We start from the raw sequence: 20,696 nt of genomic DNA, 5'->3' as shown, positions 1-20,696 counted from the left end.
CCACCATCTGTCAGTGGATCTGGGACTGTGGAGGCTGGAGGAGCAGTCAATGGCCCACTCATCTTTGAATACTAAGACTGGCAAGGAAAATGTTGTTGCACTTCCTGCCAGACTGAGCACGGGCAGGGTATGAACTGCTGCTGAAGTGGTACCTCGTGGGTGCACGTGAAGGGGACCAAAGCTCGGAGTCAGAGTCTCCTGCACAAAAGCCCCAGGGAAGGGGCAGTGTGGGCGAATGGTAGGCCCAGAGGCCAGAGGCTTTCGACCTTCATTACGGTTAATACGGTTAAAATACAGTTAAAAAAAAAAATCCACGTGTCATAAGACATAGAACATTGGGCCTTTTTGAAGGAATTAGGGAAGTTTCACTTGGAGATAAGACTCAGGGAGCCACATAATCACTATCACCAAATATTGGAAGGGTTATTGTATATGGAAGGGAGGCTTAATATATATGGAATAGGAGACTTAAGTTCATAGGATTTTAGACCTAGGAGGGGCTTAGGAGATCATTTAGTCTAATTCTCTTACTTTATAGATTAAGAAAAATGAGGCTCAGAGGATAAAGTGATTTGGCCAAAGTCATGATGCTTGTTAGAAATGGGAAGACCAGATTCCAACCCAGTGCTCTTTTCATTGTTCCATTTTGCTCTCTCATGTATTCTTCCAAGGACACAACCAATACTAAAGAAGTGAGAAGTTACAAGTGGGCAGACATTGGGTCAGCCTAAGGGAGAACTTGGAGAGGGAAAAGGCAATCCCCTCCAGAATCTTTGGCTGGAAAATCTCATAAAAATGGGATCATACGGAGTTGGTTGTGACTGAACAACTAAAAAAAATTAACTATGAGTGATATTCAACAATGAAATGGACAAGCTTTATCAAGTCATTTAACTTCCTGTCATTGGATGGACTTGGAAGGTGACCTTAGTTAATACTTTGCTGGCAATACAGTTGATAATTCTAGAAATCTGGATGCAATGACTTTAGAGGAGAAAAAGGAACTATGAAGGGAATGGAATTCTATTTAGACTTTGCTACCTGCTGATTTACTGCTCAGTGCAGTACTATATCCTAACTATATCCCTGAATCCAACTCTACAACTATGGACTTGAGTGACAGTGAAAACTGTCCAGGTTTAACTTGTGTCTGTATTTCTAGCATCTAGTTCAGTGCCTTGCGTATAAATGATTAATAAAAGCTCATTGGCCTAACTTGAAAATGTCATGAAGACAAAAGTATTTGTACTGATGACCAATAACCTTTCGTCCAAGGCAAAGAATGAAAGTATTTTGCACTAATTGTATTCTGGCTAAATCATCTGCATTCTACTACAGTCAGGGCCTCACAACAAAGGGGAAAGAGTCATGGACTTGAAGTCAGAGTTCAAATACCACTTCTGTCGTTTACCAGCTATGTGACTAGTCCAATTAGTCTCTTTGAACCTCAGATTCCTAGTCTGTTAAATGAAGGGACTGGACCCGATGGCCCTGAGATCTCTTCTGGCTTTGAGTCTGTGATCCTAGGAAATTCTGGGTTAGCCATGCTTCTTACTTTCCCCTCATTTTCAAGCCACTGGTTTTTCCTTTGGGCAGCTTAGTGGCACACTATAGTGCTTGGCCTGGAGTCCAAAAGAGCTGGATTTAAATATGCCCTCAAACACTTACTCACTGTGTAGCCCTGGACAAGCCATTTAACTTCTGTTTGGTTCAGTTTCCTCAACTGTAAATGGGGATAATAATAATCCCAGGATTATTGTTAAGGATCAAATAATATTTGTGAGGTGCTTAACACGATATCTGCCACAAAGCATATATAGCACTTAATAAATTATTGTTCTCTTCTATCTTCCCTTAAGGGAATGCTAACTGAAAATCTTATTTTAAAATAGGAACAAAATTATCTATAGGATATGCAGATATAGTTATTATAAAATTTTTAATAACCCTTAGGATATTAGGATTTAAGCAGGTTAGAACATAAAATAGTTTATGAACAAACTTCTCAGTCAGTCAACAGGAAAAAAAGTTACCTTTCGATGTTTAACAATCCTAGATAATCAAGATATTTAAAGGCTTTTCAAATTCATATTTAAGATTTCTATTAATTTGTATAATTTATACATTAGAGAAGATGTGATCCATATAAAAATGAATTTAATTTCTCTCCTACTTAGGATTATATGAATGAATGAAAAAGCATTTGTCAAACACTTCAAAGACTGTGCTAAGTGTTCAGATTACAAACAGAAAAAAAAATTATGGATTTAAATCACTGACATCAACTAATACAACTAACCAATCTAATATTATAAATAAGGAAGTTGAGGTCTACAGAGATTAAGTGACTTATTTAGGATCACACAAATAATAAGGAGAAGAGCCATGACTTGAACTCAAGTAAATCCTGCATTTTTCTGTCTAATACTACTTTCTGTGTATACATGCTTTGAATATGTATAAAAATAATATTAAAAGTTCACTACTTACTACTGAAGATTAAATTTTATTACATTTTTATGTCAAAGTATTTTATGTTAAATAATTTTATGTCAAAGTACTTTTTTCCTTTAAATATCACAGTAGAAAAGAACTTAAAGACCTAATGATTCTTAACCATCTATTTAGAAATCCTGGCTCTGCTACTTATATCTGTGTAACCTTAGGGTTACATCTATAGTCTTCATGTATAAAATTGAAGGGGAGTAGAGGAGACAGACCTCTGACTAACTCTAAGCTATTTAGGGAACCTAAATCTAAGAAACTATGACTGCTTTTTCAATTAGATATTATTCTATGAATGTTTATAAAATTAATATTTAATTATATTTTATGAAAACAATAACAAGTGTCATATTTGTCATTGGGGGCAAATTAAAGCAAGGCATTACTAGCTGAGTTTCAATGTTTTGTTATTTAGACTTTAAAAGGACTTATCACAGAAAAATATTTTCTGGGAACAAATGTACAGTTTAACACATACATCTTTTCAAATTATTTTTAATGTTTCCTGATGATAGTTATTTTTTCAATTTCTAATTTACTTAGGAAATTATATAGCGGATCACCAGATAGCATCATTATAGAAATATTACTGAAAACACCCTTCTTTTTTTCAAAGAAATACAATAGAATGTAAAAAAAGTCACTTACATTCCCAGATATTTTGTCCAGTTCACTCATGGCCTCATGAATAGCAGCTTCTAAATGGTTGTTTAGCTTTCCACTTCTAAAATTAAGGGGAAAAATACCATATATATTTGACACATTTCTCTCTGATTTTACCACTGTTCATTTTCAGACTTTATGACATCAAGATCACAAACAATCTCACTAGGGAGAAGAAGTGGATATTAAGAGTGGGGAGATAAGGTTTCATTGTACTCTTTGACCAGGAAATACTCAGCATTATACTATGTAAAATACAGGCATCTTCACAAGATAGTCTCCCCCATTAAGATTTTTCTCCCTCAATTTATGATGCTTTTTGAGAAGAAATATTGAGCTAAGTTCTTCTTGCAGAGCAGGCCCCGCTCAGCCTTGCCTACAGAGCCGGTCCTTTGACTTTCCGAAGAAGCTGACTGGTCCATTCTGCTCAGCTGAATGATTATTTCAATCAATTTAATAAAGGGCAGATGAGCTGAATTGCAGGTTTTGGCCACTAGGGAGCTCTCTTTCCCTAACTGCAACACTGCATGTGTTGTCCTGAAAGAAATCGCCATTCACACAAACAGCTTCACTAAGACAATTCATCTTAGCAGTAGTCAGTTCCCACTGGGGCATTCATTGAATACCGTCCCTATGTTTTCCTTGGGTGATTTAATTCTTTTAAAGATCAAAATTAGAATTCCAGTTAAATTTGCATATGTTCTTTTCTTTTTTTCCTTTTTCTTTTTGACCTAGCTGTTCCATAGGCATCTCAAAGGCATGTTCCCAAATGGAATTCATTCCTTCTTTCCCCACTCCCCTGCCTCAAACCACTCCCCTTTTGTACCATCAAGGACACTGGCACCAAAATAATGTTAGTTTTCCAACTTTAGTATCACAAATGATTAAAGAAAAAACATTTTAAAGTGCTTCTTCAAAAAAAAAAAATAAAAAAAATAAAATGCTTTTCCTGTACAAGGCCGTGCTCTAAGCACTGGGGATACAAAAAGAAAAACAGACAATCCCTGCTCTCGAGAATCTTGCATTCTAAGGTGGCAGAAAACACATATAGCCAAAGATACTTCAGTTTTAAGTCAGATGTCCCAAAGTAACAAGCGAACATCACCCCCAACTTCTCACTCTCCCTCACCCCACAAATCCATTATTACCAGCTCTGTTCATCTCTATTCCTACAACATCATTCTAATTCATCAAGCTGTCCCCACCCTAGTCCAGGCCTCCTGCCCCTTCATTTGAATTGTGGATTATGGTAATCTTTTCCTAGTAGGTCTCCCAGTCTCTTTTCATTGTAGTGGTTTCCCTATTATTTCTAGCATCTAATAGAGCTGTACCTAAGCTCTTCTGGACACAAACTTCTTAGACGTCATTCCCCTCTATTCACTTTGTTGTCTTCCATACTGGTCAGCTCTTTCTACACTACACTTTATGTACTCCCTCTGCGCCCTTGCCTGGCAGCTTCTATGCCTTGAGAGCTTTCTGCTCACATCCATCTCTTTTAGAATCCCGGGTTTCATTCAAAACTCAGCTCAAGAGTTTTTCCTGGTCCTCCTCCTGTGTGGCTGCTGTCTTCCTCTCTACAGTTTACCTTGACTCTATTTTCATGCTTTTTCATATGTTCTTGTATAGTGTGTGTGTAGAATTTGGACTCCAGCCACCAGACAGTTGACATAATTACAGAAGGAAAGGTGCATTTAACGGAAGTAAACTGATATCAATATGCTAAACCTGTAAGTCTACATCCTGACAGCCCTTTATGAAGCATTGAATTATTTGACTCAATTGGAAGGTTAGTTAGGCTGAATAAAGACTGGGGATGGCCCTGGTGTGCCTTTAAAAAAGCTAAGCTTGTCAAATCTGACAGTTTCAGTTTGAGATATCCCAAGCAGGGTACAATTTTGTAGAATGTGATCTCTTCCTATCCATTATGGATAAGGGAAGGGACTATTTCTCCTCTCCTTCAGTGGCCAAATCCCAGGTAAGGAGTTAAGAGAGAGACTCTCAAATAGACACAGACACAAAGGGCAATATTAAAAATGGGAAGCAGCTTCAAGGAATGGGATCTCTGGCAGCTGAGAAGAGAGATGATTAAGGAAGTATGAGAGAATTGTCTGGCAGTTGAGTTCTGAAGACAACCAGCTTTGTAGAAAACCAAGCTTTGTGGTTTGACATTTTGGGAATTACTAGCCAGTTCATGGAAATAGGAGTAGAGTACAATTTAGTTAAGCAGTAAACACTTATTAATTACCTTCTGTATGTTGGCAACCGTGTAAAGATGGGCAATTTGTTCTCCTACTCTCAAGGAATTTAAAGTCCAATGGGGGAAACAATATGTAAACAACCATGTGAAAACAAGATATATATATAGATAATCAATAGAAAGTAGACAATGGCATTGAGTGTGTGTGTGGAGGAGTGTTGGGATTCTTGTAGATGAGGTTTTAGCTGGAATTTGAAGGAAGCTGTGAAGTAGAGAACAAGAGGGGAGAATTTAAGGAATGGGGGACAGTCAGTGAAAATAGTCAGCAGATGGAGTGCTTAGCTTGAGGAGTTCAAGGAAGTCAGTATCAGTGGATCACAGAGTAAGTGGGGATAACTAAATATCAGAAGACTGGAAAGACAGAGAAGAATAGGTTTTGAAGGCTTTGAAGACCAAACAGAAGACTGCATTTAAGTCTATCACCTCCCTAAAAACTGGTGATTAGATTTAGTGATGGGGAGACTTCTACTTCATAAATAGCTTACTCTATTACTAGATATTTTAAGTTTATAATTCTTCCTTCTATTTAATTGAAACATTCTTCTATATAACTTCAAACTACAGGCCCCAATTCTACCCTTTGAAGTTGTACAAAATGACTTGAATCCATCTTCCACAGGTAAGCATTTTAACTAATCCATGGTGACTACCTTGTTTTTCTTGTTCTAGCTTTCTCTAGGCCAAAAGTATCTAGTTTCCCCAGTACTTTTTCATACAACAAATTTTCTAATCACTTCAAATATCTAGTCATAGTTCTTTGGACCCATTCCTGTTTGCTAATGCCTTTTTTAAAAAGGTGACATCTATAACTGAACAACATTCTAAATAAATGAACTCTAAGATCATATTAGCTTATACTGCTCATTTATTAACCAAATTATTAATTTATTCAACAAACAGTAAGCATAATACACACGAACTACACAGCGTTAAGCACCGAGGGAAGGCAAAAAATAAATATGATATCAACCCTGTACTCAAGAAGTTTAAAATATAGACCATTGATTTCATTGAGTTTATTGTCAATCAAGACTCGTAAGTTCTTTTCATATGATCTAAGTCATGTCTTGTAATCTTATACTTAACTTGGTATAAGATTTTATATTTATCATTATTAAATTTCACTTTAAGCCTTTTAGGATTGTTTCTTTCTTTCAACACATTGTCTATTATCCCATTTCTGTGCCAACTGAAGATTTGATAAATATGCCAGATATATCTATATTTCTGTTATCCATAAAAGTATTGAGTAGAATATGGAAGAAAGCAGTGTTCTGAAGTCCACCACTAAAGGCGTCTCCAGGTTGACAATGATCAATAATTGTTACTTTGGAAATGATCATTCAAAAATTTGGGGCTCTTCCTGGCTATCCTATTTTACTAACTCTGATGCTACCTTGTAGTGACAGTCAAATACCTTCATAATTAAAATCAGAGATTTAGAGCTAGAATGTACATCAGTGACCATCTGGTCCAACTCTCTATCTCCCCATTTCCCTCTTCCAGATGAGGTCTAAAGAGGTTATATGACTTACCTAAGATCACACAGGAAGTAATTAGCAAAGTTAAAAATAGAGAATTGTACTTAGCTTTTTAACTTTAAATTTCTATGCACTTTCCATTACAAAGGCAGGCAGTGTCCATTCAACAATTTAATGAAATGATTCAATATTGACTCACTGCCTGCTTTGTGAAAGGCACAAATGTACAGACAAAAATCAAAGTTTCTGCTTTCAATGGACTTATGCTATTGGGGGGAGGGAGAAGCAAAGATATATATAAAATATAAGATATAAGGTAGGAAATGGAGGAAAAAAAGAAATGCAAAGGGTCCTAAAACATTTGAAGGAAGGAGACAGCTAGGTATATGAAAGAATGTCCCACAGAGGAGGGAAAAGCTGACTTCTCTCCCTTTCTCCCATCTCCCCAACTTGTTTCTTATACACCAAACTTCATTCTCCTTAGTCTTACATATATTTTTTAAAAGGCCATGTTTTTCTTATTGGGGGGAGATGTCTAACCTTATTAAAATGTATACCTTTATATATATAATGATATGCCAGTTAACAAATTATAAGGAATTGTTTCATTTAATTTTTGGTATTAATTTTTTTTCTATGTGAAAAATCACAGAATGCCACAGATATTGGATTAAAAAGGAAATTTCGTAATGATGGACTTAGTTAAAGCACAAATTAATTCTGATATATGATCTCATGGACCATAACTATCATTCAGAGGTATTGGTGGCCAAATATGTGTATGATGACATGCACCAAAAGAATGAATAATGTATAGGAATTAAGTTAAAAGGATAGACTCTTTGCCTCCAAATAATTGGCCTAGGATGCTATTTAATTCCCTTTCAAATTCAATTATATGATTCTATCAAAGATCAAAGGAGATTGTTCTGTCAGATACAAAGAGAACAAGAATTGATTGCTACCTAGATCTAGATCTCAAACAAAAATTAAGGTGTATTTCTTATACTATAAATCAATGGATTATAAATCAAAATCTTTTATTTGAAGCAGGAACAGATTTAAGTGTTTGGTTTCTCTGCCAATGTTTTTCTATTATTGGCCCTGAACATCAGACAAGTCCTCAACAAGAGAGCTGGGTAGGCATCTCACTTCTGATGCTCCCTCAGGATGTAGCTGTGGGTGAGGAGTTCCACTCTCGAACTTCCTCATTTGTAAAACGAAGACAATGACCTATGGTACTATAAAATGCCATTATGAGACACTGCATATAAAGTACACCATAAGTTTTTAAAGTTAACCAGTCAGCCATGATTTTTATGGTTTGACAATCCTCCTCCAGCCCTTTCTGGGTTTCTAGGAGTGGTGCACAAGCTTTCATGTGGTCTGCATCATGCTGGAAAGATGCTGAATGCTTGCTCTAATTCCCGAGGACTGGCCTCAGCTGAGCACATACAGGCCCACCCCTGAGCCTCTTGGACTACCAGCTGGGTCCTCAGTCTTCCCCTTGCAGCCATCATCTAGGCAGTCAAACCTTGTGGAGGTGTGCTGCCAAATGCCTCTGCAGTTCAGCCCCAGTTTCCTCAGAAGCAGAGGAAAACCCAGTCCTCACCATTAGGATCCTTGGCACTGTCAAATGGCTTAACATTAGAAATAGACTATTTCCTCGGCAGAAATGATATTAAAGATGATGCAATACCACAAGCTCTGCTGTGCACCTTAGGGACGTTTTTATCAATGACTTTGGATAAAAGACCCAGAAAACAACAGATGACATAAATCTGGGAGGGCTAGCAAATAAAATGGAGAAGAGTTAAGGGGTCACAAATATCTTGTAAGGCTCCAGCAAGCAAGCAGTAAGATAGTGGTAGTCCTTAAAAAGACCTGGAGTTGTAGTGGACTGCAGACTCAGTGAGCTGGCAGAGAGATGTGGCCGAAAAAAGTCAATCACCCTGTCCCCTTGGACTTGTCTTTTTCACTTTCTCTTGGTTCTGTCCCTCCCTTGGTGAGTTCCTTCTTCACCCAATCCTCTTTTCCTTTTCCTGGGGTTATTGTGTGGGCACTCCTCAAAGCTCTCGCTTAGGCCCTCTGCTACATTAGCTACCAGGGGTTCTGCTGGTATTTATTTAGGCAGTCCCCTACTCTCTATATCCAGGTCTCATCTTTCTACCCTGCATCTGAGTCTGCCGGGCAACTCTGTCTCAATGTTTTCTAGTTTCTTCAAACTTTCCAGTACTACTGAAAGCATCTTTATACTCAAACAGACTCACGACCTCAGCCTTTATTCTTCCCTCCATATCCAACCAATTGCCAAGTCTGGTTGATTCCACCTTCATATTGCTGCTCACATAAATCTCCTCCTCTCCACATCATACTGACTTGCAGTTCAGGTCCTCATTACTGGTCTTGCTCTTCCCTCTTGGATCTATTTTCATAAAGCTATAAAATTAATATTTATAAAACATCAATATGTTACCTCTTATTTGAAAAAAAATCATCTTGAAAAAAAGACTCTTTAGTGGTTCTAGGATAAAGTACCAACTCCTCAGCCTGCCATTTAAAGTCCTCCACAATTTGGCCACCATTTGTCTGTCCAGTTACAGTTCACGTTACTCCAGTTTACAACTGTTAATTAAACTTTAATTTGTTGCTAGTTGTTCCCTTCACACAAGGTCATTCCATGCCTCTGAAACAGAGGAGATGACTCCCATGGCTGAAATGCTCTCTTCTCAACCATGAATTATAAAAACCTTACTGTCCTTCAGGAGCCAGTTCAGACATCCCTTCATACACCCAAGGCCTTTCCTAATTCCCCCTATTGTCACCATTCTTCTTGAAATTTCTTTATTACTTTGTGTAATATATACATATATATGTCATGTTATATATAATTTTACTTATCTGTAACACAGATTGTTTTGCCAGCCAATCAAAGCCAATATCATAATATATAAGGAGGAAATCTACTGTATATTATGTTTAGAAATAACAACAAAAAAGAAATCATGAAATACTAAATTTAGAATACGCTGGAATTCAAGAACATTTCTATTAAGGATTCTAACAATACTACTGGTTGTAATGCATGGATGGAAATAGAATAGCAACAATTAATTGAAAACTTAAAAACATTATTTTATTCCTTAAAAAATTAAAAAGCTAACAGAGGGAGAAGACTATGTGGGCTTACAGAAAGGACTCGTACTCTGGAAAATCAAGTGACTAAGAAATAAAGAAAGGGTTTCTTGTCAAAGTAGAAGAGACTATTTTTACAGGTCAGGTAAAAGAAAAGTATAGTCACTAGAGAATTTAGAATAGAAATTAAGGGCATATGAAATAAAAGATTAGTAAAAATTTAGCCTTGAAACTCAAGAGAGTTTCCCTGGAGTGTGTCTTCTGCTATTTTCTGTTCCCTGCTGACATTTAATAATAAACATTTTTACTAATGGACACTCTAAAACCTACTTGATTAACCACTAGGCATTTTTATATAATCATGTTTCTAATTATTAGTAGAGATAATTGCCATTTTTCATTCTCATTGAATATGCTATTACACATTCTTATCTCTGCTAATAAAGAAATCAGGTATAGATTTGTGAATTGTATAAGGAGTGGGGAGAGAAATTACATACAGCTTTACCCTAAATGATTTTAGAATCTCAATGACTACTTCATGCAGAACTAAACAAACAGAAGTAGAATTTGATTAGGAAAAAAACCTGGGTTGTTGACTGGATTCATCAGTGAAAGTAGGCACATCTAAGAAAATTTTATATTCTGAACTATCAGTTGCTGATTTTGCAATGAAACCATGGCCTCTTTTATTGTTTATACTTGGTTTTTGCCAGTAGTGAATTTAGGCTATGAACAGAAGCAGTACACACAGTGGGATAGAAAAATGAATTCCAGTCATGTGATGATAGAGTTCTACTGCTCATTTTACAGATGAGAAAACTGAGATCTGGAGAGGTAAAGTGTCTTATTTGGGGTTACAAAGCTGAAATGTAACAGTGCCTGTCAATGGCCAAATTCCTCTAATTCCAAATCTACTGGTCTTTTCACTCTATGATGATGTTTCTTTCTTGAGCATCCTACTAAAAGGCCTCAGAAGACCTGGCTTCTTATCTGTTAGACTTTGGGCAAATTACTTTTCAGGGATTCAGTTTTCTCATCTATAAAATTGAAGGATTAGACTAAATGATCTAAAAAGCCTTTTTCATCTATAAAATACATAACTTTATGATTCTAAGATATTTCATATTTCCTAAATATAAACATACTGAATCTTAGAGTCAGGAATTAACTAACTGGGAAATTAGCTATTTAACTCATTAAGTATCCATATTCTTAATGAGAAATCTGGATGGCAGACTTATTTTGCAAACTTAAAGATGACTACTTATAACAGATCTTAAAGTAGAAGAAAACTAAAAAATAAAATGTTACTTTTATTTCAATTTTTAATTTAAAAAGTAGAATTAATGTATAAAATAAAACGACAAATTATCATTTCTTTCACATTTTACTACTCTATGGCATCTTTTTTACCTACCCTAATTTATTTAATTAAATATCTACAATTTCCTGAGGAAATTTCTCTTTTCTGGGTTCTGCAATTTACATAATCAGTAAGAGTATGTATAAATATGTATGCTTGTTGATGTATGTATATATACATACGTGCACAATGCAATAAACAACATATGCAATAATATATATGTACATATATGTGTATATATATAAAACGTGCATATACAAAATATATGTATATATGTACATGTATGTATATTATAAAAAAATTCAGGATTACCTGCCAGTATTTATTTCATTCCTGTATTACCAACTTTTTTTTGAATGGTAAGTTATCACACTTGACAACTTATTCTGCAGTGAAATATCGAAGACAATCACAATGAATTTTTTTTCCCCCCCCTGAGCTGGGGTTAAGTGACTTGCCCGGGGTTTAAGTTTCTGAGATCAGATTTGAGCTCGGGTCCTCCTGAATTCAAGGTTGGTTCTCTATCCACTGCACCACCTAGCTGCCCCTATCACAATGAATTTTTACATGAAAATATTTGCTCAATGAATATTCTATAATTAATATCTCTTTGCAAAACTGTTTACAGATGTTTTATAATTTTTTCTTTTTCATCCAAGTATTATATAAATTTATCAGAATTTGTCATTTTTATCAGCTGTGCATAGAAAATTCCACGTTAGTCAGAGTATAGCAGGCAATTAATCACATTACTATTTTTTCATACCTTTATAAAGTCTATTTTGCAACCTATATGTGGTTCATAAAAATAACCCACTTGAACTCTTCTAAAATATTTGATATAATGGCACAGGATTTCATTGTAGTTACCAACTGATTTGCTAGCTGTTTATGTTTTATAAAGAGATAATCTGTCCATGATAAGGAGTATAACTATAGCGTCCCAAGCTCATAAGTTCAAAAACATTCCCCTTGGACAAAAACTATTGAAGACCCTCATGTCTCCCCATTTCTTAAAAACTTCTCACTGTATGCTAACATCCCTACTAGCTAGTCTCCATCTCTTTTCATGGTCAAATTCATTGAAAAAGCTCTCTGTCCTTAACATTTCTACTTCCTTTTCTCTCACTTCTCTTTATAATTCTTTGTGATCTGGTTACCAGTCTCACTCAATTAAAACTGAGCTCTCTGAAGTCACCAATGATCTTTTTGCAACTAGCTTTGTTTTGAACATGCCCAGATCACCTAAAAATGGAGACAGCCACTCTGAGAAATATCAGAAATAGACTTCTCGGGGGAAGATACTAGATGGAAGGAACTCAGAACAGGTTGTATCTTTTAAAATTGCCAGACCGGGACATTCATTCTTATTTCCGTGGCAGCTAGAAATGATAAGGTCTTTGTTCACTCAAAGCTCGGACACTATGAGCTGACCTGATAAAAGTGTTACCTTTCCCTACTCTCTTTGTACTGTCTGAACTTTTCAGCTCTACATTTAGGGAGGAAGACTCCCCACTGAACTTGGAATCTAATTACTGGTGACCTTGCAGTCAGAATTCCAAGTTGGATGTTGCAGCTAGCCCAGCAGGGAAGCTCTGAGAAGCCAGGATGGCCAGCTATCAAGTCTAGGAGAGGCTCTGGATTCGGAATTTGAGATGTCTCTGAAACTAAGCTATGAATCTAATTCTAATTCCCTTTTCCTACTCAGATGTTGGGGCACATTTGTATACTAGTTCTTATTATTCCTTTTCAGCAAATATTCCTTTTTAAAGATTAACCTATTGAATGATTAATTAGAAATGGGGTTTAGGAGTACTTCTATAATTAGGGGAACAGCACTGATGGGTGATGGAAGTAATGGCAGAAAGCCTTGATAATCCTATTCCCACTATGGTACTGGAGACTCGTGGGGAAGAGGTAAAATGTAACCCACCTAACTTTCAGACCCTGGTGGCCAGGATAGTCCCTGCTACATCTAAAACACCAGCCCTTTCTTATCTACTGGCCCTTTCTTATCCTTTTCCTTCTTGACCTCTCTGAAACGTGATACTACCCATTAGTCTCTCTCGGGTACTTTCTTTTCTTTAGATTTTCACGGCAATCCTTCCTTCTGGTTCTCCTTCTGCCTCTCTGGCTGCTTTCCTCAAGTTTCCTTGGCTCCTATCCCTCTCTCACATAGCTACCATCCCAGTTCAGATCCCTGCCCCTCTTTCACTGGACTATTATAATAATCTTCTAATCTTCCTGCTCTAATCCAGCCCCCATTTATCTGAGAAAGTGATTTTTCTGAAGTGTACTTCTGGACAAGTCATCACCAGGGCCCCCAAATTTAATCAACTTCAATGGCTCTCAATGACCTACAGGATCAAATATGAAGTCTTCTGTTTGGCATTTAAAGCTCTTTATAATGTTGCTCATTCTTACTCTCTTCACCCCTACCCAGTCTTTTTTTTTTTTTTTTTTTTTTAAATACTTAGTTCCTCTTTATGAGCTTAATTCAGCAACACTGGCTTGTTGTTCATCCTATGACTTCTCATCCCTAGGCTATAAAGTCCTGGATCTCCCTGGGGTCTGTATGCTCACCCCACCCTGTCTGCTTCTTAGTTTCTCTCCAGCTCCCTATGAGAATCAGTTCAGATTCCACCTCCTGCCAGAAGTTTCTCCTAGGCTTTCCAGGTGTTAGGGATGGTTTCCCCTCTTAGACTTTTGCTCTTTATGGGTCTTGTATGGCTCTAATTATTTACATGCTGTTTCCTCCACTAAATGTCAAACGTCTTGAGGGCAGAGACTTGCACTTTAATCTCTAGAGATCAGCAGAGTGTCTAAAAATAGAAAGCACTTAATAAATGCTGATTGACTAACCATGCCATATTCTGGAGAACTAATTTCCAAGCCTGAACTAGCTCATAAGGATTAGAGAACCTTTATCTATGTGAAACTAAATAAGATCTTGAAGATAGAACCCTACTCCTTAATAGGCTGGGGAAAATCCTGAGGTCCTGGCCTGGATCCAGATCTACCTGCCATTAAGAATTATGTCTTCAGATTCTATCTTCAGCATCCTCCCCTACTAGAGGCAATGGGGTTTTTCCCATCTCTGTAGAACCAGTTGTAAAATTGTCTATTATTGATGATAGGCAACTCCAAGAGAGTTCCTTTAAAATAATTAGCAGATACTGACTAGTTCATAAGACCATAAATTTAGAGCCAGAAGGATCATAAAATCACAGATCTTGAGCTAGAAGAGATTTTATGTAGACCAACATTCTATATTTACATGTGAGGAAACACAGAGAAGGTGATTCTCCTAAAACTTAAGTGGTAGGGGCGGAATTTGGGGCCTTGCCTTTGACTCTAAATTCTGTGATTTTTCTACTACATTGTATCACCTTGTGAGTATTCATCCTCTCCAATTGTGGAGAAGCTCAGAAGCATCACCCCTGGGGTCCCTATGGAGTCTGATTATTTGTCTAAGATAGAAAATGGAAGAAGAGAAATTTTTTGGCATGGCAAGGGCCCTAATTAGATCTGATACCAGGCTAGTAGTAGCTGCAACAGACCTGAGGAGGTCAGGGGGCTTTGAGGAAGGTCATCCTGGGCGAGGCTGAACAGAAGGAGGGCGGAGTGACAAGTTACTGGTGTGGTCCACATGTTTCTGAAGTGGATAGTGCGGAAGTGGCAATGTAAGACCTAGAGATAAAGTGCTGAAAGGATTCTGTCAGAAAAAGGATTAGTCTTTTCTAGGGTGGAAGCAATAGGAATGGAGCATAGAGATATACATTCAACATACATTTCCAGACACTGGAGTTCTACTTTGGAAAATCTGATGAACCAACTCTATTATTTTAAAATCATGATAGTAAGACTGCAATGTATATGCTTTTGGAAAACTGTTCTGCTGTACAGAATAGTTATCACTGATGAATATAAATCTAGTGTGTTATCAACTAATGAGGTATGCCAACTTTGATTTTTACAAAATTGGTTTTGCAATATCTAAGTAAATAATAAAAAAAAGTTAACATTTACATGGTTCCTTAAAGTTTATAAAGATATTTACATACACTATTGCAACCCTGTAAAAAGACACTGTGATTTTTCTATTGTCGTGTAGTTAGTAAGTGTCTGAAGCAGGATGTGAACTCAGGACTTCTTGATTCCAAGTCTGGGACTCTGTCTGCTATGTCAAACACTTATTTATGATACTCTACTTTTAAAATTAAATCAGAATTGATACACAATCCAAAAAAAAAATCCATTATGCCAAGGTAGAGATGGTGCCCCAAGCATTCTACTTGTCCTATAATAATTCAGGCTACAAATATCCAGAAAACACTTTGGATTCATCTTTGTACAATCGTTTCTGCCTCTGCTGTTATTGATAATAATAATGCCAAGGAAAGATGATTAAAACATTAAACTCTGTAGAAATCACAAATATTTATTAGTATAATTGTGACTACTAGCTTCCAAATTTGTTTTCAATTCTACACATTCTATTTTGGAGAATTCTGCCTCTCAATTTATACTGACTTGTTAACTTAGATTACAATTTACATTTATACATAAACCTTTTTGTTTCCCTCAATTAATCAAGAGAAAATTTGTTAAAAAACACATAATTTTGAACACAAATAGTTAAAATGAGAAGGTAACATTTAATGGCTAATGATGTTTGCTTATAATTCCTGACATTCTTCAAAGATAATTAAGGAACATATGCATGCTGTAACATGATAAACTTGGTGGCATTTCTTTGTGTCTTTGGGAAAGAATCAGCAAATAATATTTTTGAAAAGTAGAAAAAAATTGTGCTTACTTTCTGTTTCTTTTCCGGGCTCTACTGTAGGCTTCTAAACCTTCTGTTAGTGTCTTCAACTTCTCAGGCTCCACCTAAGTGAATGTATGAAGATCAAACCACATTACCCAGACCTGCAATTATTAAGCACTGCTTTTACTTTACTGCTGAACATGCAGTTCTTTCACCCACAGGGCACTGTAAAACACTGCTGTTAGCATTCAACCAGATATTCCTGCTTCAGTAACTCCAAGTATGAACAATGACTGAAATGAAAGAACATTTGGACATGAAACTGTAAAGAGAATATAAATGTAAACTGTGAGCAATTTTTTTTTTCTTCCCAGATTATTTTTACCTTCCAAATACAATTCTTCCTTTGCAACAATAACAACAACAAAATTCAGTTCTGCACATATATATTGTACCAAGCATATACTATAAGATATTTAATATGTATGGGAAGGCCTGCTATCTAGGGCAGGGGGTGGAGTGAAGGAGGGGAAAAATTCGGAACAGAAGGGAGTACAAGGGATAATGTTGTAAAAAAAAAATACCTATTCATATGTACTGTCAAAAAAATGTTATAATTAAAATATAAATGTAAACTGTAACACTTAGAAAATAATCCATTTGAGAGGAAAATTAATCCACAAACATCAAATGATACCAAGTAGAGTTCCTTCTTGTTTTTATCCATTTGGTCAAAGACAACAAACAGTAGGCCTCAGGGATACAAAGACATTAAACATCCTCTTTTTGAGCTTTTTGGCTTAAAATCTAGTTTGATTCTACATTACTGGTAAACTGGGACAAAGTATAAATAACATTATATATGTGAAGATATTGCTTATTAATAGTATCTTGGTAGGCTTTTCATCAACTTGGATATGATAGCTAGTACTAAATAAACAGAAAACTGGTTATGATGAACATTACTTTTTATTTTTTTAAACCATCCACAAGATAAGGCATTTAAACCTGCCATGGCTCCTTAAATGACTTGTTGAAAACAAATATGAGAAACTTGAGGAAAAGTTTTGTACTTTTAGGAGATGGAGTGGATAGCTTTGGTGCTTTTTCTAAAATAGTAGTTCTCAAAGGATGGTCTGCAGGCTTCTGGGAATCCCTGAGATTCTTTGAAGGGAAGGCTCTGCAAAGGTAAAATTATTTTTATAATAATACTAAGATGTTATTTCCTTATGAAAACACTCATTCCTTTTCCAACTATAGATTTGTAAGGTGGCCATATTTTCTTCATATTCTTCAATGAGAAGAACATAAAGAAGCAGGAACAAGAACCTATCAGTTTTCTGTTAAGCTAAACATTAAAGAGATTTGTAAAAATAGACAAAACAATAGCCATTCTTCTCACTAATTTTTTTTTTTTGAAAACAGTGATTTTTCAGAAAAAAACATCTTAGTGTATAATGAGTTTACTCTTAAGATTATTAAATGAATACATAAATCTAGAAAAATCATCAATTTTAATTTTTTGAATATGGTAAAATCAATAGAAATCAATAATTTTAAAAAGGGCTTTGTGAGATGAAAGTCTGAGAATTTCTGTCTTAAAGATAGGGAAAAAGAATAGGAGTGTTTTTCAATTTAAAATTTCTATATTTTATCTCAATGGACTCCAAAGATTTCACATATTTAATAGGAGTATTTCAAAGGCACTAGAAGATGCCTCATCTACCAAGTTTTAGCAATTAATGCCTAGATGACAAAGAACTCCCCATGTTTAAATGTATCCTAACAATTTCAGAAAAGCCAGCATTGAGAAATTGATCCAATGAAATGACAGTAAAATCTTGGGCAAATAGATTGTTATTTACTTGGTTGAAATTTAAATGTTCTATGCTCACATGTTCTATGCTTTTGAATATGGAACCATTTGGTACCTGGATAAGATCCAGGAAGGAAGTAGTCCAAATTGGAGTCAGAAAGTCCATGTACTTAAGAGCATTCACTTGACTCACAATTTATTTTACTTTTATTTTAGGGTGTCATTCCAATAAATTTATTTATCTGAATTACTATCCAATGACAGACTCAAAAGAAATAGATTAGGAAGGAAGAAGAGAGAAAGAGAGAGATAGAATGGGGAAACACACACTGAGAACAATTAGAAATCTGTGTAATGAAAGATAAGTCACTAAAAAAATTAGGTAGGTTGTTTATAAAATGAAGAGATGCTTTAGATGACCTTGATGTATTTTTTTTAGCTGACATTCTTTTTGAATGAATGGAAATGCTGCCTTGTATAATTGACACAACCATGATATAACTAGAATACAGATATTTATACCAACAAATTTAATTACACAAATATTTATTGTGACAACATGTAAAGCAATACTCAGGATACTAGGGATATAAACAAAACAGCCCCTGCCTTCAAGGGACACGTGTGTATGTGAAGTACATGTAACAATTTCTGAATTTGATTAAAATGACTATTTTAGATACTGGTGGAACTGGAGAATATAGCTTAAAAAAAAGGAACATCTCCTCAGTCTGTTGAAACAATACATGTAACAGTAAATGAAAGCAATCACATTAGACTTTAAATTTAAAAGGCTATGCTAGGATGAAATCACTCAAGTTAATCATGTCATTCCATATTTTACAGAATTGAAGGGTAATAGTTTATTTTCTAAAATTTTTGACTAATGATAAAGAAAAATACATCATACAAATATAGCTTTCTATAACTTTTGAACAATTTTTGGGGATCTGAATACTACCTTCTTGATAAAAATTTCTTGATTTATATGCAACTTTTGCACATTGTCATAATGAATATTTTGCTTAAAAGTCACAAAGAATCTGATGGCAACATTTAATTTGTTAGAAGGAATTGTACCAATAATGCTGCAGTTCCTTGAACATAAGAAGAATACAAATCAGGACTTATTTTTAGAATAACAATATCTTTTTATGCTAGGAGGTAAATATTATGAGGTATCATTTTTTTTTCTTTTTAAAAGAAAGTTTTATTTTTCAATTATCCAGCATCATGTTTTTTCCCTTCCACCTCCTCCCTGCTACTGAAAAGAAAAGAAAACCCTTGTGAGAAATAAGTTCAGTCAGGCAAAAAAAAAAAAATCCCCTTATTGGCCACATTCAAATATATGTCTCATTGTGCATATTATTTTATCACTTCTCTGTCAAAAAAAGATGATTAGCATGTTTCATTACAGGTTGTAAGATATTATTTTTTAAAAAGATAGTTTACCTTTTAACTAGACTGCAAAATATAATCTACTAAATACTGCATTTTTACATGGGAGCACATTAATATACCTGAAAGAAGAGGGCAATGATTAATTTTAGAGATGATTAATTGAGCTCAGAAAAGTGAAAATAAACTTATTAAAAAAACCAGAAAGTGTGATATTAAAAAAACAAAACCCGGAAACAGTATTTTTCCCCAGTTCCTTAGCCCAGTATATCAAGATTTTTTTTTTTTTTAACATAAAACACGTTAATGTGAAATTAAGTAGTCAAGGTAACTAGCAAAACTCTTAGGAACCAAATACTTTCACAAAATCTTAACTAGAAGAGCAGGTATTAGGCAAATGATCAGACCTCTGTTACCTAAGAAAAGTTAATTAGAAATAAGTCTTTGGCCGCAGAAACTCTCCTTTCTTATTGACTACCTTACACAACCAGATTTTTTTCTAGTCCTCCCCCCTTTGCTTGAGGATCATTGTTAACCAATGCCATTAATACCATATCCATAAAAGCTGTGTCTTCTACTCCCCCCCTTCTTTTTGCTTGACTCTAGATGGGTCCTGGGTAAGCTTTAGCGGGCAGTGGCTCATGAACCAGCCTCAGTATTTTTAATCTTTGGGGCAATATTGACAGACTACTCCATCTTCTCATTGTCCCTATTCCAAGACCCTTGCTCCCCAATTTTCACCGTAGGCTGTAGTTCCAATGATCAAACATACAGGAAAGACTAATTTTCATTTTCTTCTGAAAGATACATCACTTTTACTGTTTCTGGGCATTCAAATATCTGCCATTTATATGTGATTTTATGTTTACTTACAGGGCTTAAATGGGAAAAAAAAGGAGACTGGGGGAATCACAAAAGGGAGTCTTTTAGCTTTGTGTTTTTCTTTGGTTTATTAAAAGTAGAAAAACCTCGAAAGGGTCACTTACTTGCTTCAAGCATAAAAGAGTAGTGAGTGGACTAGAGCAGGGAATAAGCACTGACATAGCATCTCTATGTGCCAGACACTGCGCTAAGGGCTGTTACAAATATGACCTCATTCTACCCTCATGATAACCCCACCAGGTAGGGTAGTTCCTAGTAAAATCCCCATTCTACAGCTGAGGAAACTGAGGCAAAGGAAGGTAGAGTGGCTTGTCACACAAGTATGTGGATTTCAAACTCCAGGCCCAGCTTTGTATCCACACACCAGCGGCTGCCCAGGGGGAGGGACCTGGCTAGCAGCAACAGGCGTCCTCCTCAGCCTT

General features: G+C 35.7%; 1 protein-coding gene across 24 annotated transcripts in view; it reads right to left on the bottom strand.

The window, feature by feature from the left end:
- The window catches only part of MBD5 (methyl-CpG binding domain protein 5), a 395,786-nt gene that overhangs the window by 1,262 nt on the left and 373,828 nt on the right, over positions 1 to 20,696 (bottom strand). For 23 of the 24 annotated variants that reach the window (XM_074302143.1, XM_074302145.1, XM_074302141.1 and 20 more), the window contains 2 exons: positions 16,227 to 16,300; positions 3,154 to 3,229 (listed from right to left, as the gene is read on the bottom strand). In XM_074302143.1, the coding sequence (XP_074158244.1) occupies positions 3,154 to 3,229; positions 16,227 to 16,300 (150 nt within the window). Of the gene's footprint in view, positions 1 to 3,153; positions 3,230 to 3,250; positions 9,346 to 16,226; positions 16,301 to 20,696 lie in introns of those variants that run through there. The other variant, XM_074302158.1, reaches the window with a different exon arrangement.

The sequence above is a fragment of the Sminthopsis crassicaudata genome, chromosome 3 (genome assembly GCF_048593235.1).
Source record: "Sminthopsis crassicaudata isolate SCR6 chromosome 3, ASM4859323v1, whole genome shotgun sequence".
NCBI classification, from domain to species: domain Eukaryota; kingdom Metazoa; phylum Chordata; class Mammalia; order Dasyuromorphia; family Dasyuridae; genus Sminthopsis; species Sminthopsis crassicaudata.
The sequence above is the reverse complement of the archived record's forward strand: the minus strand, read 5'-3'. Positions and strand labels throughout refer to the sequence as shown.